The sequence below is a fragment of the Papaver somniferum genome, unplaced genomic scaffold (genome assembly GCF_003573695.1).
Source record: "Papaver somniferum cultivar HN1 unplaced genomic scaffold, ASM357369v1 unplaced-scaffold_128, whole genome shotgun sequence".
In the NCBI taxonomy this organism is placed as follows: domain Eukaryota; kingdom Viridiplantae; phylum Streptophyta; class Magnoliopsida; order Ranunculales; family Papaveraceae; genus Papaver; species Papaver somniferum.
Window position 1 is genome coordinate 13,626,592 of NW_020621936.1, and position 17,137 is coordinate 13,643,728.

At 39.2% G+C, this 17,137-nt stretch overlaps 1 protein-coding gene across 1 annotated transcript; it reads right to left on the bottom strand.

Moving 5' to 3' along the window:
* Window positions 1-13,098: 13,098 nt before the first annotated feature.
* LOC113331752 (zinc-finger homeodomain protein 4-like) lies at window positions 13,099-15,497 on the bottom strand. The gene has a single exon (XM_026578394.1). The coding sequence runs from the start codon at window positions 14,290-14,292 to the stop codon at window positions 13,399-13,401; it is 894 nt and encodes a 297-aa protein (XP_026434179.1). The 5' UTR covers window positions 14,293-15,497; the 3' UTR covers window positions 13,099-13,398.
* Between the last annotated feature and the right edge of the window lie 1,640 nt (window positions 15,498-17,137).

The following is a 17,137-nucleotide window of genomic DNA, read 5'->3' on the forward strand; positions in this document are numbered from 1 at the left end:
GGGCGGCAACAGTTCTTGGTAGCACATGTAATCAGAAGAGACTGCATTGTCGTGGTAACAAGGTAGGTTGGCTGGAATTGTATGAGCATCCATGGAAGTAAAAGGATTGGATGGATGCGTTAGCGAGCAAACTGTCCATGATCACGAGTTTTGGCGGTATGGATTAAAAGGCGGCCATGACTACGAATAATGGTTGGCTGTGATCATGATCCTTGACATGGGGAGCGTGGTGGTATGACCCTTTGCAGGAAGAAGCGGCGTTGAAGCAGCTTCAGCCCTTGGAGAGGATGTTGAAACTTAAAAAACCAAACGCTGAAGCTTCGGCTTCGGATCCTGGAGCAGCTTATGGAGAGAACGCTGAAACGGAGCGGCTGCTGGAGCGAGCGTTGAAGCGGAGCCGCTGCTGGAGGACGTTGAAGTGAAGTGGATGTTGGAGCGAACGTTTAAGCGGAGCGGCTGAGTTAATCAGTGTGTTGTCAAACTGGACACCCTTCAAGCGAACAATGGTTAGGAGTCCGCAGTTCCATTTATCAATCGTGCTTTCCAAGAGAGGTTGGGGTTTGGGAACGACTTCTCTGGTTGGAAATAGTTGCTTCCCTGATGCAGTGCAGTTGAGGGATGCAAATATGTCTTGACGCTTCGCCTTGGGGAAATACAGAATCTCACATAAGTGTTTCATCATAGACTGCACGATTTTGTGGGCTAAGTCCCCGGAAATCATGTAGCTCTTGACAGGAAGAGAGTCTTTGTGAACTCAGGGGGGTTGCTGATCTTCTTTGCCTCGATTTTGGAGAAGTCATTCCTGATCTTTACGTGTGATGAAATTGGATTGCTGATTCCCTTCTACTGGTCGTTCAAGAGCCACGCTGGAAGGATGCAAGTTGTTAGCGCTGGAAAGGATGAAAGTCGCTGGCACTGTAAAGATGCAAGCTGTTAGCGCTGAAAGGTTGCAAGCCACTGACGCTGTAAAGATGCAATCTGTTAGCGCTGGATCGGATTCAAGTTGCTGGCGATGTAAAGATGCAAGTTGTTAGCGCTGGATCGGCTTGGAATGGGCGTTGGCTTGTTCTTGCGGGTCCAGTTGCCTCTTTCCATTTGTTTTCTTTTTTTCTTGTGTTGGCGCAAATGCTAGCCATAAGCATGCATTCCATAAATTTGTAGAAATATTGTTCTTCTGAACTGGTGTAAACCCTAGCCGTAGGTATGCGTTCCATAAACTTGTAGAAATATTTCATCATAAACAATTCCTATTCGAATATCACCGTAGTAACGTTTCTCATGAATAGTGACGGGTAATCATTATTATGCAAAGCAGGCACGCACGGGTAGGTGACTGCCATTGATTTCACAAAGAACTGGGTGTTAGAGTTTTCTCTTTTTTGTTTGAAAGACAAACAAAGCGCATGATTTATGGTTTGGTTTGAATTGATAGATAATTGTTATCTATGATTATCCTTTGGAATGAATGGCTTTAGGATAACATTGTTTATGTTATGATTATAAGTAGCGTAAATATCTCAGGAATTTTGTGGAACCGTGAACGTTGCGTGTCGGTAGATGACATGGGGTGAAACATAACATGGATATCGGTTTAATCATTCCCGTGAAAACTTGAAATAGTAAACCATGTATTTTGTCTAGGCAAGACTTACTCGGTTTTTCGGATCTCCTGATGAAAAATGAATTTTCCGAGAGTAAGACCGAGTTTTGTGGGAAGCACCACCGTGATTGTGGAAAGTCCCCAATCGTCTCTGAGTCATCTGATAATGGAGTATTCGATCCCTGGTCGAATCGTTTGCTTTTAACCTCTAGGCAGTCCCCAGTCATCCTTTGGCCTATCAAGCTGATAATCGGGTCGTCTGGTAGCCGAGTCGTCGATCCCTGAGCGGATCGTTTGCTTCTACCATCTTGACATCTGGGTCGAAGTATGAGATCGAGGATTGAAAATTGACATTGTAACCGAAAGATAAATCTCCCACTGTGGTCGCCAATTGTTTGAGGGTGAAAATGGTTTCTACTGATTTTGGTAATTTCGGGTGTGTGGGTGAGAAACGAATTTAAACCCTAAACAATGTAATGTAAGGGAGTACTTTAGATTCGAGAGATCAATCTGGACAAATCCGGCCTAAACCAAGAAATGGCAGTTCCAGACTTACTTCGGTCACAAAGTGAAGGAGAAGGGTTGGTTTTGGGGAGGGAAGCGAAGAGAGTGTTGAGACCAGAATAGTTGATTCTGGAAGAGTAGTTGTTTTACGACTTGTATCAGAAAGTGGGAAGCTAACAGATGGAAAACTAGCAAATATTTTCTGAGTGTTGTATCCTCCTGACCCGAACTCCTCGTTTGGTGGAAATAGGTAAGACCTATTTATACAAGTCGAAGTGAAACGTACCCTGGTCTCGTAAGAAATGGAAAACGAATGAGTAAATGGGAGGAGGTGGTAACCGGTAACGCGTGGAATTGAAGTTCCATAAAAGAAAGCGTTTCACCATTACTCCTTGTATTTAGTAAACGCCCCATCCCTATGACACTGTCTTGTAACGGGCGTAGTGTACGCCGCACGCTGTAAACCGCCAAACCAATACCCAATGAGCATCCCCCAGTTTGTGACATGTTTTGCTGTCTCGAGTGTTTTCGTGAAAAACATGTAGCATGTTGTTGTTGTTTGGCAAGTTGAGCTTGGAAGACTTGCCGGCTCGGTGGTGACCTTAGACGTTCGAGATTTTGCATCATTAGAGGAAGGGTAGCCGTTGATTATTGCACCTTTCGTTTGGTATCCAGTGGTATGAAATCATGGCCGACATGGATTTAATATGGCATAGTTTAGGCGCGGCCAAAAGCTAGGGTTTTGGCATTGTTTGGGCGCGACCAAAACTAGAGCCTGGCATCGGGCCAAAGGTTGCCATGCGTTAGCTAGTAACCTTGGACGGCAAAGATCTGCATCTTAGATGGAAAGGTGGCCGGTCGATTGTTTCAGGCCTTCGTTTTGGTAGTTGTAAAGGGAAGGCCGGCATGGCATGGTTTAGGCGCGGCAAGGTGGCTGGCACGGCATGCCATTGGCACATGTGGCATGGTCGGCATGCCTTGGGGCGGTTTAGGCGTGGCCAAAACTAGGGTTTTGGCGTTGGGACAAAGGTTACCATGCGTTGGTTGGCGACCTTGGACGGCTAGGATTTTCATCTAAGATGGAAGGGTGGTCGTTGATTGTTGCAACCCTTCGTTTTGGCATCCGTAAAGAGAAGGCCGGCATGGCATGGTTTAGGCGCGATAAGGTGGCTGGCACGACATGCCATTGGCACATGTGGCATGGTCGGCATTCCTTGGCGCGGTTTAGGCGTGGCCAAAACTAGGGCTTTGGCGTCGGGCCAAAGGTTACCATGCGTTGGTTGGCGACCTTGGACGGCTAAGATTTGCATCTAAGATGGAAGGGTGGTCGTTGATTGTTGTAACCCTTCGTTTTGGCAGCCGTAAAGGGAAGGCCGGCATGGTAGGGTTTAAGCGCGGAGACGTGGCTGGCATTGCATGCCATTGGCACATGTGGCATGGTCGACATGCCTTGGCGCGGTTTAGGCATGGCCAAAACTAGGGTTTTGGCGTTGGGCCAAAGGTTACCATGCATTGGTTGGCGATCTTGGACGGCTAGGATTTTCATCTAAGATGGAAGGGTGGTCGTTGATTGTTGCAACCCTTCGTTTTGGCAGCCGTAAAGGGAAGGCCGGCATGGCATGGTTTAGGCACGGCAAGGTAGCTGGCACGGCATGCCATTGGCACATGTGGCATGGTCGGCACGCCTTGGCGCGGTTTAGGCGTGTCTAAAACTAGGGTTTTGGCGTTGGGACAAAGGTTACCATGCGTTGGTTGGCGACCTTGGACGGCTAAGATTAGCGTCTCAGATAGAAGGATGGTCGTTGATTGTCGCAAGCCTTCGTTTTGGCAGCCAGCGGCATGTAGCAGGGCCGGGATGGTGTTGGCATGGGAACGTGGATGGCATGGTTTGCCATTGGCACGGTGGTGCGGCTGGCATGCCGTGGCGCAGAGACGTGGCTGGCATGGCAGGCCGTTGGCACAGTGGTGCGGCTGGCATGGTAGGCATGCCTTGGTGCGGAGACGTGGCTGGCATGGCATGCCATTGGCACAGTGGCGTAGCTGGCATGGTCGGCATGCGTTGGCGCGGAGACGTGGCTGGCATGGCATGCCATTGGCACAGTGGTGCGGTTGGCATGGTCGACATGCCTTGGCGCGGAGACGTGGCTGGCATGGCATGCCATTGGCACAGTGGTGCGGATGGCATGGTTGGCATGCCTTGGCGCGGAGACGTGGCTGACATGGCATGCCATTGGCACAATGGTGAGGCTGGCATGGTTGGCATGCCTTGGCGCGGAGACGTGGCTGGCATGGTTTGCCATTGGCACGGTGGTGCGGCTGGCATGGTTTGCATGCCTTGGCGCGGAGACGTGGCTGGCATGGTTTGTCATTGGCACGGTGGTGCGGCTGGCATGGTTGGCATGTCTTGGCGCGGAGACGTGGCTGGCATGGTTTTCCATTGGCACAGTGGTGCGGCTGGCATGGTTGGTATGCCTTGGCGAGGTAGCATGAGAATTAGGGTTTGGCATAGATAATGTCGATCAATGTTAAGGGTTCTGCCGTGGAACATGACCCATGTAAAAAAAAGGTACCCCTGTAATTCATACGTATGCATGCTGATTGATTCAATAAATGTGATAATGGTCAAAGTGACGTCATGTCAGATGTACAGTTTTATGATTTTAACTCTAAGCTAAAAACCACCATCAACAATTTTATATAAGTTTTTTGTAATAATGCAGGGTATCAACAATGTCTGAGAAGATTGTGCATGCTATATTGAACCATGATGAGCATTCAGCTCTATTTTGGAAGATGTGTACATATTTGTATACCGAAATTTTATGTGATAAATGCATGGGTTGTTTTGTTTGAGTAAATACTTTTTTTTTCTATAGATATGTATATACTTGTACATTGGTATGCTTTGTGATGAATGCATGACCTGCTTTGTGGGTATGGATGTAGATTTTGTTATTTTAATTTTCAGTAGATGTGTACATGTTTGCATACTGAAATGCTCTGTGATGAATATATCATGTTGGTATGGATGGTAGATTTTGTTAGGTTTTTGTAGAGGTGTACATTTTTGTACACTAGTATGCTCTGTGATGAATGGATAACATGTCTTGTGAGTGTGGATGCTAAATTTTGTTAGGTTTCTTTAGAGGTGTTCATATTTGTACACTAGAATGCTCTATAATTATTTGTTTTAAGTTCATTTTTTATTTTAATTAAGATTGTCAGAATCATGTTTTGGGTGTACATAGTTGTACACATGTTTATTTTTAATGTGCACATATATAGTTGTACGCATGTTGATTATTAATGTGTAAATAGTTGTACACATGTTGATTGTTAATGTCTACATATATAGTTGATTGTATATGTACTAAATTTAGGGACTCATAAGCTCAAAATGGTAGAGCGCCCAAACCTATCACAAGGTTTGCGGAGGTTGATGGTTCAAATCCATCTGAGTTTCAATGTTATGTTTATTCAATGTGGATAGTGTATTTTGGTGCTTAGGTAGTCGATTCAAGTTGTGTGTGTGTACAAACTGGTGCACCTTGTCTTATCTTTTAGCCTGCTTTGCGGGTTTGGATGTTCTAGATTTTATAGACGTGTACAAAGTTGTACACCATTGTCCTGTCTCATGAATATATGACATGTTTTGTTGGTATGGATGTTGGATTTTCTGGATTTTTGGAAGAGCGATCCGAAAAATAAATCGCCTTTTTAAATTGTTTTCATATTATTTAAAATTGCTGGTATCAACATGAGTCATTTTGGACTAAACTGTATATATTTGGATTAAATTGTTATTAGGAAGGTTTGTGTGCATCTGGTATTTCAAATAAAAAATTGAATAATTTGTACCTAGTTGAATGAGTCAGGATTAACTAGTTTTGGACTAAAACTGCATCTTTGGAACACACGGTTTGGGTGTATGTTTTAATGGTTTGTTTAAAATCTCTAATACTATCATCCGAACCTCTAACATTACTAATTCATCAACCAATTTATTTTTATTTAAATCCCAGCAATAAATTTGGAGAAAGTATAAAAGTATACACAAAATTGGTTAAAAAGATCAAAATCAATAATTTCTGGGTGAAATGGACAGTTAGATTTTGATACTGTTTAAATGGACAAAAATGTAAAAATAGACAGGATGTAACCAGTTTCATCGTGCCCATTTTCAAATATTTTTTCTTATTTTTAATTTACACAGGATGTATCCAGTTTCATCCTTACTATTTTTTAAATTTAAGCTAGGATGAATCCAGTTTCATCCTTGCTATTTTTTTTTTGACCATTTCACCCAAACTATTTTTTACTCGTCCATTTGAACCGTGATTTAAAAATATTTGGACAAATGACCCATTTTCCGAAAAGTGTAATAGGACTTTTCAACAATATTTAACTACATATATTTTAGTTTACCACCGTAACCTGAAATGTAGTTCGTGGTCTTAATTAGTTTCTGTGACTCAAAATCTGTGATATAATCCAAATTCTACCGCATACTAAGCGGCATACTTCGCCTCTTATTAATTTTTTTTGCATTGTGAGCCAAATTTTGTATTTTTTTTTCTTTTATCAATAAAGAGTGGATTTATTGATCAAAAAAGGATACAAAAGAATTGTACCATCCGAAAACGGATAAAGAGAACAAAGAAGAGGGGATAGAGGATATGATCAAGGTAACATGCCACCTATGACCCAAAAAACAAATTATGGAGGATCAAAGTACACATTCTTCAAACTCGTTAAGCAAAGATATCATTGGCATAGTTTGTACTTCATTAATTTCATAATAGTGGCTGAGATTTGCAGTTTACAAGTGAAAATACGGGCATCCCTTTCTTTCCAGATGCACCAAAGAATAGCCTCTGCCACCAAGTACCATATCTGCATCTGTTACAAGTCAAATTGCCATGATAAAAGAGCAGTTAAAACATCATCAGAGATGATAAAATGCAGACCCATGGCTTGTATAAAATGAAGCCAAATTTCCCTGACGAAATCAAAATGGGGGAATAAATGAGAAGGGGTTTCATCGGGACTGCAAAATAAACAACTTGGAGGCGAAAAAAATTCCTTTGCGAAGATCCCTGGTTGGCATACTCCTGTGACTGATACACCAGATGAAAAAGGCTATTCTAGGAGGATGTATCTGCTGCCATAAGAATCTGGAAATACCTGTACGAGTATTTCGAAGTAGACTGATCAATAGAAGCATTGTTGTAACTATACTTCACAGTAAAGTTCTTTTTAGAAGTTAATTTCCATTCGAAACACATTTTCATTTTGGTCCTGTAAGCTCAGATTACCGTTGCAAATAGTAGCCATAGGCACACCTTTGGACGTAGCCACGGTGTAAAGATTAGGAAAAGACTTACATAAAGGATTATTTAAGACCCAAACATCTTCTCAGAATCTAATTTTTTCACCATTGTTGACCTTAAATTTCACACTACTAACAAATAAATCCTTCCTCTGCATAATCCCCTTCCCTATTTTGGTACCATAAGCATTCTTGGGTTGTTTCGACATCCACTCCACTTAAGAAGAATCATGCTTCTCCCTAATATTCCTTCTTCACAATACATCAGATTCAGTATCATATCTCCACAACCATTTGGTTAAAAAAACTTCATTCATTATTTTCAACTTCTTAACACCTAAGCTCCCATTAATCGTTTTCTTACATACATAATCCCGTTTTACACAACGTAATTTCTTGTTGCCTTTATTACCATTCCACAAAAAAAAAGTTCTTCATTAACCTTTCTAACTTAACTTCAACAGATTTAGGCATTTCAAACAATGACATACCATAAATCGGAAAAATCGAAAGAACATTTTGATTAGAACTATCTTACCAGCTCTGTTAGGAAACGGTTTCTTCCATCCATCAAGCATAAATTGAGATGGATCCACAATCTTGTCCTATTTGCGAATTCCTTTATATTTATCTCCAAGTGGCAGATTCAAATAAGAAGTAGACGAAAATTATAATATCCAAGAAGGGAGGTAAAAGAAGTCATATCATTAGAAAAACCAACACTATACATATGACATTTTGAAAAGTTAATACGCAACCCAGTTAAAAGCTCAAAACACAACAGAACAATCTTCAAAAACTTTATATGTTCCATGTTAGCATGAAGAAATATCAAAGTGTCATTCTTGAATTGTAGATGACTAACCAAAAAGCTAATAGAAGATACCTGAAAACCATTTAAATAGCCATCATATTATAGTCATCAATGCAGTAAAAGCTTCGCGAACAATGAAAAGAAAATAGAGACAATGGGTCGCCTTGTCGAATTCCTTTTTTGCTTTTGAAATAACCTTTAGAACTACTGTTGATTAGAATAGAAAACCTTACATGCTCCACACAACATTGTATCTCCCTTTTCCATTTAATTTCATACCCCATTTTTTGAAGCGCTTTGTCCAGAAATTTCCAATTAACGTGGTCAAAAGCATTTTCAAAATCTAACTCATTACACAACAATCCCATGATCTCGCTCTTCAATCTTGAATCAATCAAAGATTTTCGATTAAAACTCCGTCAATTATTTGTATTTGTTTTATACACGCTGAATGATGTTTCGAGATAACATAAAGAAAAGAAAGCTTAAACCTCTCTGCTAATACTTTTTAAAGAATTTTGTAAACACCGTTCGCTAATTTGATGGGTCTTAAATCATGCATCTCCTCAACTATGCCCTTTTCCGGAATCAATGTAATAAAAGTATTTTTAAGTCTTCGGTCTTGAAATCCTATCTTGCAATTCCTTGAAAACATTCAGAACATCGACCCTAATATTGCTCCAAGTTTGCAGATAAAAAGTTATATAGGATATCCGTCCAGCCCCGGGGCTTTATATATTTTTGCTTCATAACTTGATATTGGGAAGACTTTTATGGATACATTTCCAGAAAAAGTGCTTTATTCTAAGAGATTACATTTCCAAAAGTACTCCAATGAATATGGATATGTTCTTGGAAGGACGAGCTTTGTATTATCTTTTAGGATAGCTATATAAGCAGTTAAAACACTAAATTCTTTCACTAAAGCCTATCGTTCATCTTATTTTATATCAGTTATTTGGCTAATAGTCTCAACATCAAGCGGATATTCCAGAATATAAATTTTCCTGGTTTAATTAAGTGACAGGATCAATAAGTTGATCCACTGTTTTGTAACTTGAAGAGTAGAAGTGATATGAGGGAGTATTATCTCTATTTGTAATCCAGATGTATCTCCAAATATGCATATACTTACCGTTACCAACTTCCGATACAATGTCTTACCGTTACCCTGCTTACTAATAATATGGTGCAGAGAGTTAACATTCTTGAACTATTTCAATTTGAATTTGAACTCAAAGGTCAGAAGGTTGGTTTACCATCCTCCAAGCGAGTTTAAAGAGAAAAATTTCGTTAAAAGTTTCAGATCTTCTAATATTCATCTCATGGAGACCTTTATGTATGTCACTCCAACTCTTGAGATAAATATTTTTACTTTTCTCTTTGCTCCACCAAAAATCTCTTTTGTTAGCACCCAATTTATCAGTTAACTGTTTTGGTTTGGGAAAAACATACATATGGTGTGTAGTTAATTGCCTCTAAGACACTCTTGGTTCATATCGGCTCTTCCTAACGAGTTTAAAATTTTTTGATTTCCAATTAGCTAGCCTAACTTTGATCATATCTACAAGAGGATTAAAGGATTCAATTTTATTTGTTCGGAGTAACAATGAAACACTTGAATAATTTTCTCGCAGAGCCATCCTCCTAATCTGAAGGATACTAGCTATTTCATTTTTATTACGACCTGGTACCTTTGGGCTGAAAGCAAAAACCAATTTCTCTAAGTTCATAACTTGACTAGAAAATTTGCTAATCTAATCTGTAATCTATAATCCTAGCACCTTGTCTGGCTTCCCTAGTCCTAATTCTGATGAAAATAAGACAATTATTTGCGAAAAATAAGTGGGAAATCGATGAGGGAGAAGCAATTACCTTAGCACCATTAATAAACAATCAATTGCTTAATGGAATATTAATTTTCTTAACCACTAATTTGGATGAGTAATTTAGTATTAAAGTATGTTCCAGTTATTCCCCCATTTCAAAACCAAAGATGAAGACTACACCAAAAAGAGATCAAGACACTAATTTCAAATTAAAAACCAACAACAGCCACACCATGATAGCTAGTACGAAAATAAAGAGGAATTAATCATACCTTAACAATAGAATAGGATTTTAAACAATAGCATAGGATCATGGAAATATCAATTAGTGCCTACGCATGTGTTAAACCTATGTTAAACAAACCCTAATTTCTTTTTAATTGAGCATCCTAAACTTAATAGGGTTATAGTTCTTGCTTAATGCTTAAGATTATTATTAATAATTTAATTAGTTAATCTATGAAAACAATCTTATATTTGTACCTCTTAGAGCAACCACAATCGACAACCAAAACCAAAAAACTGGACCAGATATCAACCATTATAGAACGAACCAAAGATCAAAAACTAGACTAAAACCAAAAACCAAACCATATTTGGTCTTTAGTTTGGTTTTGGTGGAGCGTAAATTAGGACTACGCCAGAAATGAGACGCAAATCTTACATGCGTTCGATGTGGGGCGGAATTTAGGACTACGTTCGAAATTCAGGCATAGATTAAAGTTGCGCCCGTATGGAGTGAAGCCTAGACATCAGGCTCAGTTTAAAGTTGCACCCACTCTGAGCTCTCTTTAAAGTTGCGCCCCACTTCAAACGTTAGCATATCATTACGCTCCACCAAATTTACTTCTCCACCATAACGTCGCACCACGGACTAAACCCATTTCTTTTAATTTTTTTTGGTTTTTACTCGTTAGTTATGGTCGCGCCCCTGCAGTTGCTCTTAGAGAGCTTTACTCCAAGGGAATCCTTGTATCTTAAGACGTCATTATTAGTTTTCAAGCTCCCAATCCACAAAGTCCACAAAATGGAAGGTATGCAAGTATATACAATGGGCGTTCAAGCTGGACCATCCAATGAAGAGATAATTACTTTAAGTAGTGTTTGGTAAGGAGACCAACGTTTTATCCGCCTACGCTTTGTTCCCTTCCCAGGCGCCTACTTCCTTGACGGTCCATGTCTGATACAATATAACATTAGGTCAAGGAGTAAGGAGCCTCTCGGTTAGTGGCTAGTTGGAAAAAAGTTCATCCCTACGATAGGGGTACCAAGTTCCATAGAGCTCTCAATCCAGCGCATCAGAGGGTGAGCATTGTTGAGATGGCCTCAACGGATACCTTACAAGAATGGTGTACGTTGGGAGACATACACCAACTGGATAGAGCCATAGAGGTGTTGGTTGGGTAACATTGTTGTGTGTCCATGAAAATGCGTGAACTGGTAACATAACGTCCACGGGTGTACTTTGTCAATTCTGCTACACATTAAATGCAAATCGTATAGCATATAATAAATATGCAGTGCGACCAGCCCAGGTATGATCATGGACGGGAGGAGGAGTAAATGAAGGTGACTTGTTATAATCCAGTCCAGTCCCCCCTGCTCCACAAATCTGCTGAAATGTATAAAATGTCTTTTTCTGAAATTTGTTAAGTTTTTATTAAAAGGTCCCCTCACCGCACATCCTTTCCCCTTAGAGCAACTGCAGTGGTGCGATCAAAACCAAAGATAAAAGATCAAAAAAAAGATCAAATTTTGGGTTTAGTCCGTGTTGTCACGTAACGGTCCCGATTAAAATTTGGTCGCGCGTAATTTAAATCTCCGCCCCAAAAAAATTTCATCGGGCGTATCTCAAATGTCCGCCCAATCAATCACCAGGCGTACTTTAAATTTACGCCTGTCAACAGGCGTACTTTAAGTTTACGCCTCATTTTTTTTTTTTTTTTTAATTTGAATTTTCATCGGGCGTAATTTAAATCTCCGCCCGTTAACGCGCGTACTTTAAATTTACGCCCAGCAACAAGCGTACTTTAAATTTACGCCCGACTATATTAGGATTTGGTATTTGGTCGCGACCAAATATGGTCTGGAATTTGATCTTTGGCTGGGATTTGATCTTTACTCCGTCCCACTGCGTCACGATCTCATCCCAAATTTTTGGTTATACTCGCCCACTGTGGATGCTCTTACTAGACTAAACTTGGCAGATGGTAGCTGGATATCAGTTCAATTATTAATTATACACCAATGCAATTTCCCCTTCATTGTTTTTTTTTACCTTAATTACACCATTCCTTGCCCATCCCTCTATACGCTTGTGGCCAGGAAATTGAAGGTTTTGGTAAAGTAAGTTTGTTTGTTTTTGTTCGCACACTGTTCTGAAATTTGTACACCAGTATCACAACCGACCATTTACGAGCATATGGATCTGAAATTTATAAAAGAACTCCAAGTTGAATAGGAAAAGATTTGTTTTGGAAGCACAATTGAATTGAGTTCATTGATTGTTTTTGGACCTGGTCTCACTCACTCACTCACATGTACTGTGGATACCAGGACATGATCGATGTGGTGATGCTGGGGTGCAACCCCATTTTTTGACTTGTACATGTGCATGATTCAATAATTTAAACAGTGAAGTAATTACGCATGTGGGGATGACTGATTACACTTTCAGGTCTGAAAACTGTTAGGCAGGTCTTACTTAACCTTTAATACATTAAAAGAACACATGTGATGATGCAGCACCAAAAGTGTATACACATATATGAAGATCTTTTTCTTCTCTTTTTCTCTTTTATTAATCCACTCAATAACCTCAGTTTTAATCAAAATTATAAAAAAAGTATACTAAATATTAACAAAATAAGAAAGGAGAAAAATACTAAATAAAACAAACAAATGAGGTTCTGAAAATATTTACAAAAATCTTATCTACGTTTTTAGTGTTCCAAGCAAAAACCACAGTACTACTACTATTGAATTGATTACTTCAAATATTTAGAGTTCAAGAAAAACACTGTTAAATCCACACCACACATCCTTTTGATTAATCATTTCATGAACTGAATTCTATGAAAAAGTAAAGTCATAGAGAGACAACACTCCTATACTACTAGCTGCTAGCTACTTCATTAATTAACTAGGAAAAATTAGATTAACTAAGATAATTAAAATGGGTTTTCAGACTTGATAATCCAATTCTAAACAAGAACGTCCATAATTTGTTTCTGAACCAGATCATAAACTTCATATCTAACTAAACTAAACTAAATTACACACAAACATTAATAAAAGATCACAGGGAAAAGAGAGAAATTAATTAAGGAGTAGAGGAAGAATTGTTATTCTGTTTCTTGGCCAGATTAAGTTTGTTGTTGTGCATCCAGACCTTAAGAACTCTTCTCTTAACACCAATTTCCTGACAGAATTGTTGAACAACAGATTCTTCTTGCTTTTGTATCCTCCACCCAACTTTCTCAGCAAAGTTCAACATTTTATCCTTCTGATCTTGTGAGAATTTGGTCCTAAACCTCTTTTTCACAGCATGTGAAGCTCTTGCCAAGATTCCATGATCACCACCACCGCCAACACCTTCTTGTTCATCAGACTCTGAAGGAAGTGAACTCATGTTATAAGGAAGTATCAACGGATGATGGTGATGATGAGGTGGTTGTGCTCCTCTAGAAGGTATGATAGCACCTGTAGGGTACCCTAAAGCTTCTGATCCCAAAACTTTGTGATGACCCACAATGATCTTCCTCCCCATTTTGCTGTTGAGATGTGAAGGGCGGTAAAAATCACAGGAAGTAGCTTCACCTTCAATCTCTTTCCTATGGAAATTTCTATGGCAATTACAAGCTGAACACTTTAAAGCTTCGAGGCTACCTACTTCACCACTTGGCATGAATTCCCCACAGCCGTCTGTTGCATTTCCACCCATGGCTGCTGCATGGTTCTTGAGACATTCTCTATACTTGACCAGCTTCTTTGTGTACGGCATATGGTCATCTATGGTAGTAGGAGATATAATGGCTCCATTTGAAGGAAGTTGATGAGGTGTTGTTGATGAAGGGATAATAATGTGGTTGTGTGAAGTAGGTTCATGATGAATTGCGTGAGCAGCATGAACATGACTGTGTACTCCTCCTCCTCCTCCACCATAACTGCTGGTTATTGGGATCGGTATTTCTCCTTCATGACCAGAAAGATCCATCTCTCTCTCTCTGAATGGCTGTAAGTTTGAAAGCTAGTTAAGTGTGCTTGCTTACTTACACTTTTGTGTGCTGTTGGTTTGGAGACCAAAAGAGGAGGAGGAAAGAAAGAAAGACAGATGAGAGACTTAAAATGATTAATTAGAATACACTAGGATATATTGTTTTTTCTCTTGAAACTTGTCTAAATAGGTTTTTAATAAGCTTTCTTTTTCTCCTCCTCTCTCTCACTCACTCTCTGGCTTTTGTTTTATTGTTTTTGTTTTAATAAAAATGGCAGAGACCCGGGATAAGAAAATAACAAAAAGGAAGAATTAAAATGTGGGGAATATTAGAAAAAACATATTTTGGGGGAAAGAGCTTATAAAAAACAGACCTGGAGGTATGATCAAAATGTATGAAGAGGTACTACTTCTACTACTTCTGGTTTTTTTTTTTTGAGAGAGAAAGACAAGTACAAGACAGAATTAGGAGAGCTAAGTGATGATCTTAAGACCTGTAATTAGTAACAGCAAAAAACAAAAAGTGATGGTGCCCTCAAGATTTGACACTAGCCAGGTTGTGTTTTTCCTACTTACTGTTTCTCTCTTTTTCATCCAACTTTGGGTACTGGGAAATTTCAAAAACAAAAAAGAAAGAAAAAGAAAGGAAGCAAGATGGGAAGAGAGACAGACAAATAATTGAGAGACTATGCTGATCACAAAAGAGTCGAGAGCTTTTACATGGAATGGAAAGATGAAAATGGTGTTTAAGAAGAAGGATTACAACTTAAGAAGCAGGTAGGGTTACAAAACAAGGCTATGATCAATTTGGTTGTCTTGTTCAAGATTTGAGCAATTAATGTTATAATGACTGGGTAGTGTGGATGGGGATAACAATGTATGTATCTAAGCTACAAACAAATTAGTGCACTGGACACCCATCTCTCTATCTATCAATCAAAGAAGTTAAGAAGATGATGGGCAAGCTAGGAAAACACAAATAAAATTGTTTCCTGAGTAGAAACAGAAGTAAGAATTAGAGTGAGTACCTACGTACTATTAATTTCCTTCCTCCAACATTTTATGATTACATGCAAATACAAATTAAGAGATAAATGAAGAAGAGGAAGGATGATCAGAGAGGCAAGAGAGATGACAAGAGCAAAAATGAAGAGTGTTTTGAAGGTGGGTTTATTTGGCTAGTGAAGCACTAAGCAGAGAGAGAGCTTATAGTAAGTAGAAGAAGGCAACTAAGAGGAAGAGAAAATTAAAGCAGATTTTACAGACAAAGAGGAGAGAGAAAGAGGGGGAAAAGTTGGGTGCTTGCTTTGGTTTGCTTTGCTTGCACTATCAGGAATCAAGCTTACGCCATACAGAAGGCAATGTGTCAGAGAGAATTTAAGACCCCACCATGCACCTCTCAATCCATGGCAGGCAGCAGAGAGAAAGAAAACTACTTGAAAAATGAAAAGAAATACAGTATGTCTATGACTCTATAGACCATTAATAATAAATCTGCTTAATTAGATACTCTTTGAAAAATCCAGTCAATTAAATCTAGTCGGTTAACTGCAAATCCTAGTCCTACGTGCAGTCTTAATTACACTACCCACTGCAAAATTTTATACCTTGCGGCTTCCTTTTAAGACTAGTAGTAAATAAATCCGTGCGGTTCACTTTTAATTGTGCTGATTATTTGTTTAACTTGCTTACTTACACCGATGAACTTAAGGTACCTTTTTCTGATATTTGCATGGCCGTTTAAGAAATCGACTTGTTTGTTCTGGATATAAGGTTCACTCTCAAATCATAGCTTTTGTAAACACAAAATTGGTCGAAAAAGACCAAAACAGAAAATTCCTGGGTGAAATAGATTCTTAGCTTTTGATACTGTTTATATAGCCAAAAATCAGAAATATACTGTTTATATAGCCAATTTGGATATTTTATCCAGAAAAATTAAAACAAAAAAATATGTTTCACCTAAAATACCCCTTAACCCTTTAAACTAAGTTTTTTACCGCAAACAAGTTTGTCCCACGTATAAATTTCATCTAACATCAGTATCCCAAAATATTTGTGTATTTGAGCGGGACCAACAAAACCAAATCTAAAAAAAAAAAAAAAAAAAAAAAAAAAAAAAAATCTACCGTCGGCTACTTGAGTCGTTGAGGGTCTACCGTTAAATGAAAATTCATCCTGAATTTTCCTTGCAAGAGGTTCTGCTTGATGCAAACTCCATTGCTTCCGATTCTTTGGCGGTCCCCCCTTATCATCAGGCACTTGGTAGAAGATGTGGGAAAGATCCAATCTTAGTCCCACCAACATAATATGTTTCCCTTCAGAACCAAAGCAGTTCAAACAACGGGTTTGAAGCTTGTGGCCAATCTGTAAACACAGGCACATGTACCACAACAAAGATTTTCCATGCCGCTGCAAGTGCAAATTATTGAGCATACAGAGACAGATCCTGATGTGTGTTCTGCAAAGAGATTCAAAAGATCAACATCAGAGGTAAGAGAGGTTACAAATTCAGCTCAACACTTTCCTGAAGACTTACCATCTCAAGATGTTTCTGCATTCAGTGGTCGTAAAAAATTGCAAGACTGCTCTGATCATCATAATTTTACGTCCACTAAACCTGGAAATACCCAGATTAGTCCCAAGATGGCACCTTCTTGGTTTGAGCAGTATGGTGCCTACAAAAATGGAAAGATGCTACTAGTCAATAATATAAGGAAGCTAGAAGAAAGTAAATGGCGTTTGCTTCCAGCGAATTCTTCTGAGAGTTTGAACACTCGTATTATGATAGAGCCTGCAAATGTTTTTCATACCAGTCAGAGCATAGCCACCATCTCGGTATCCA

Bases quoted from the DNA above. Each gene is read 5' to 3' on its own strand.
- LOC113331752 (XM_026578394.1), bottom strand. From the start codon at position 14,292: ATGGATCTTTCTGGTCATGAAGGAGAAATACCGATCCCAATAACCAGC.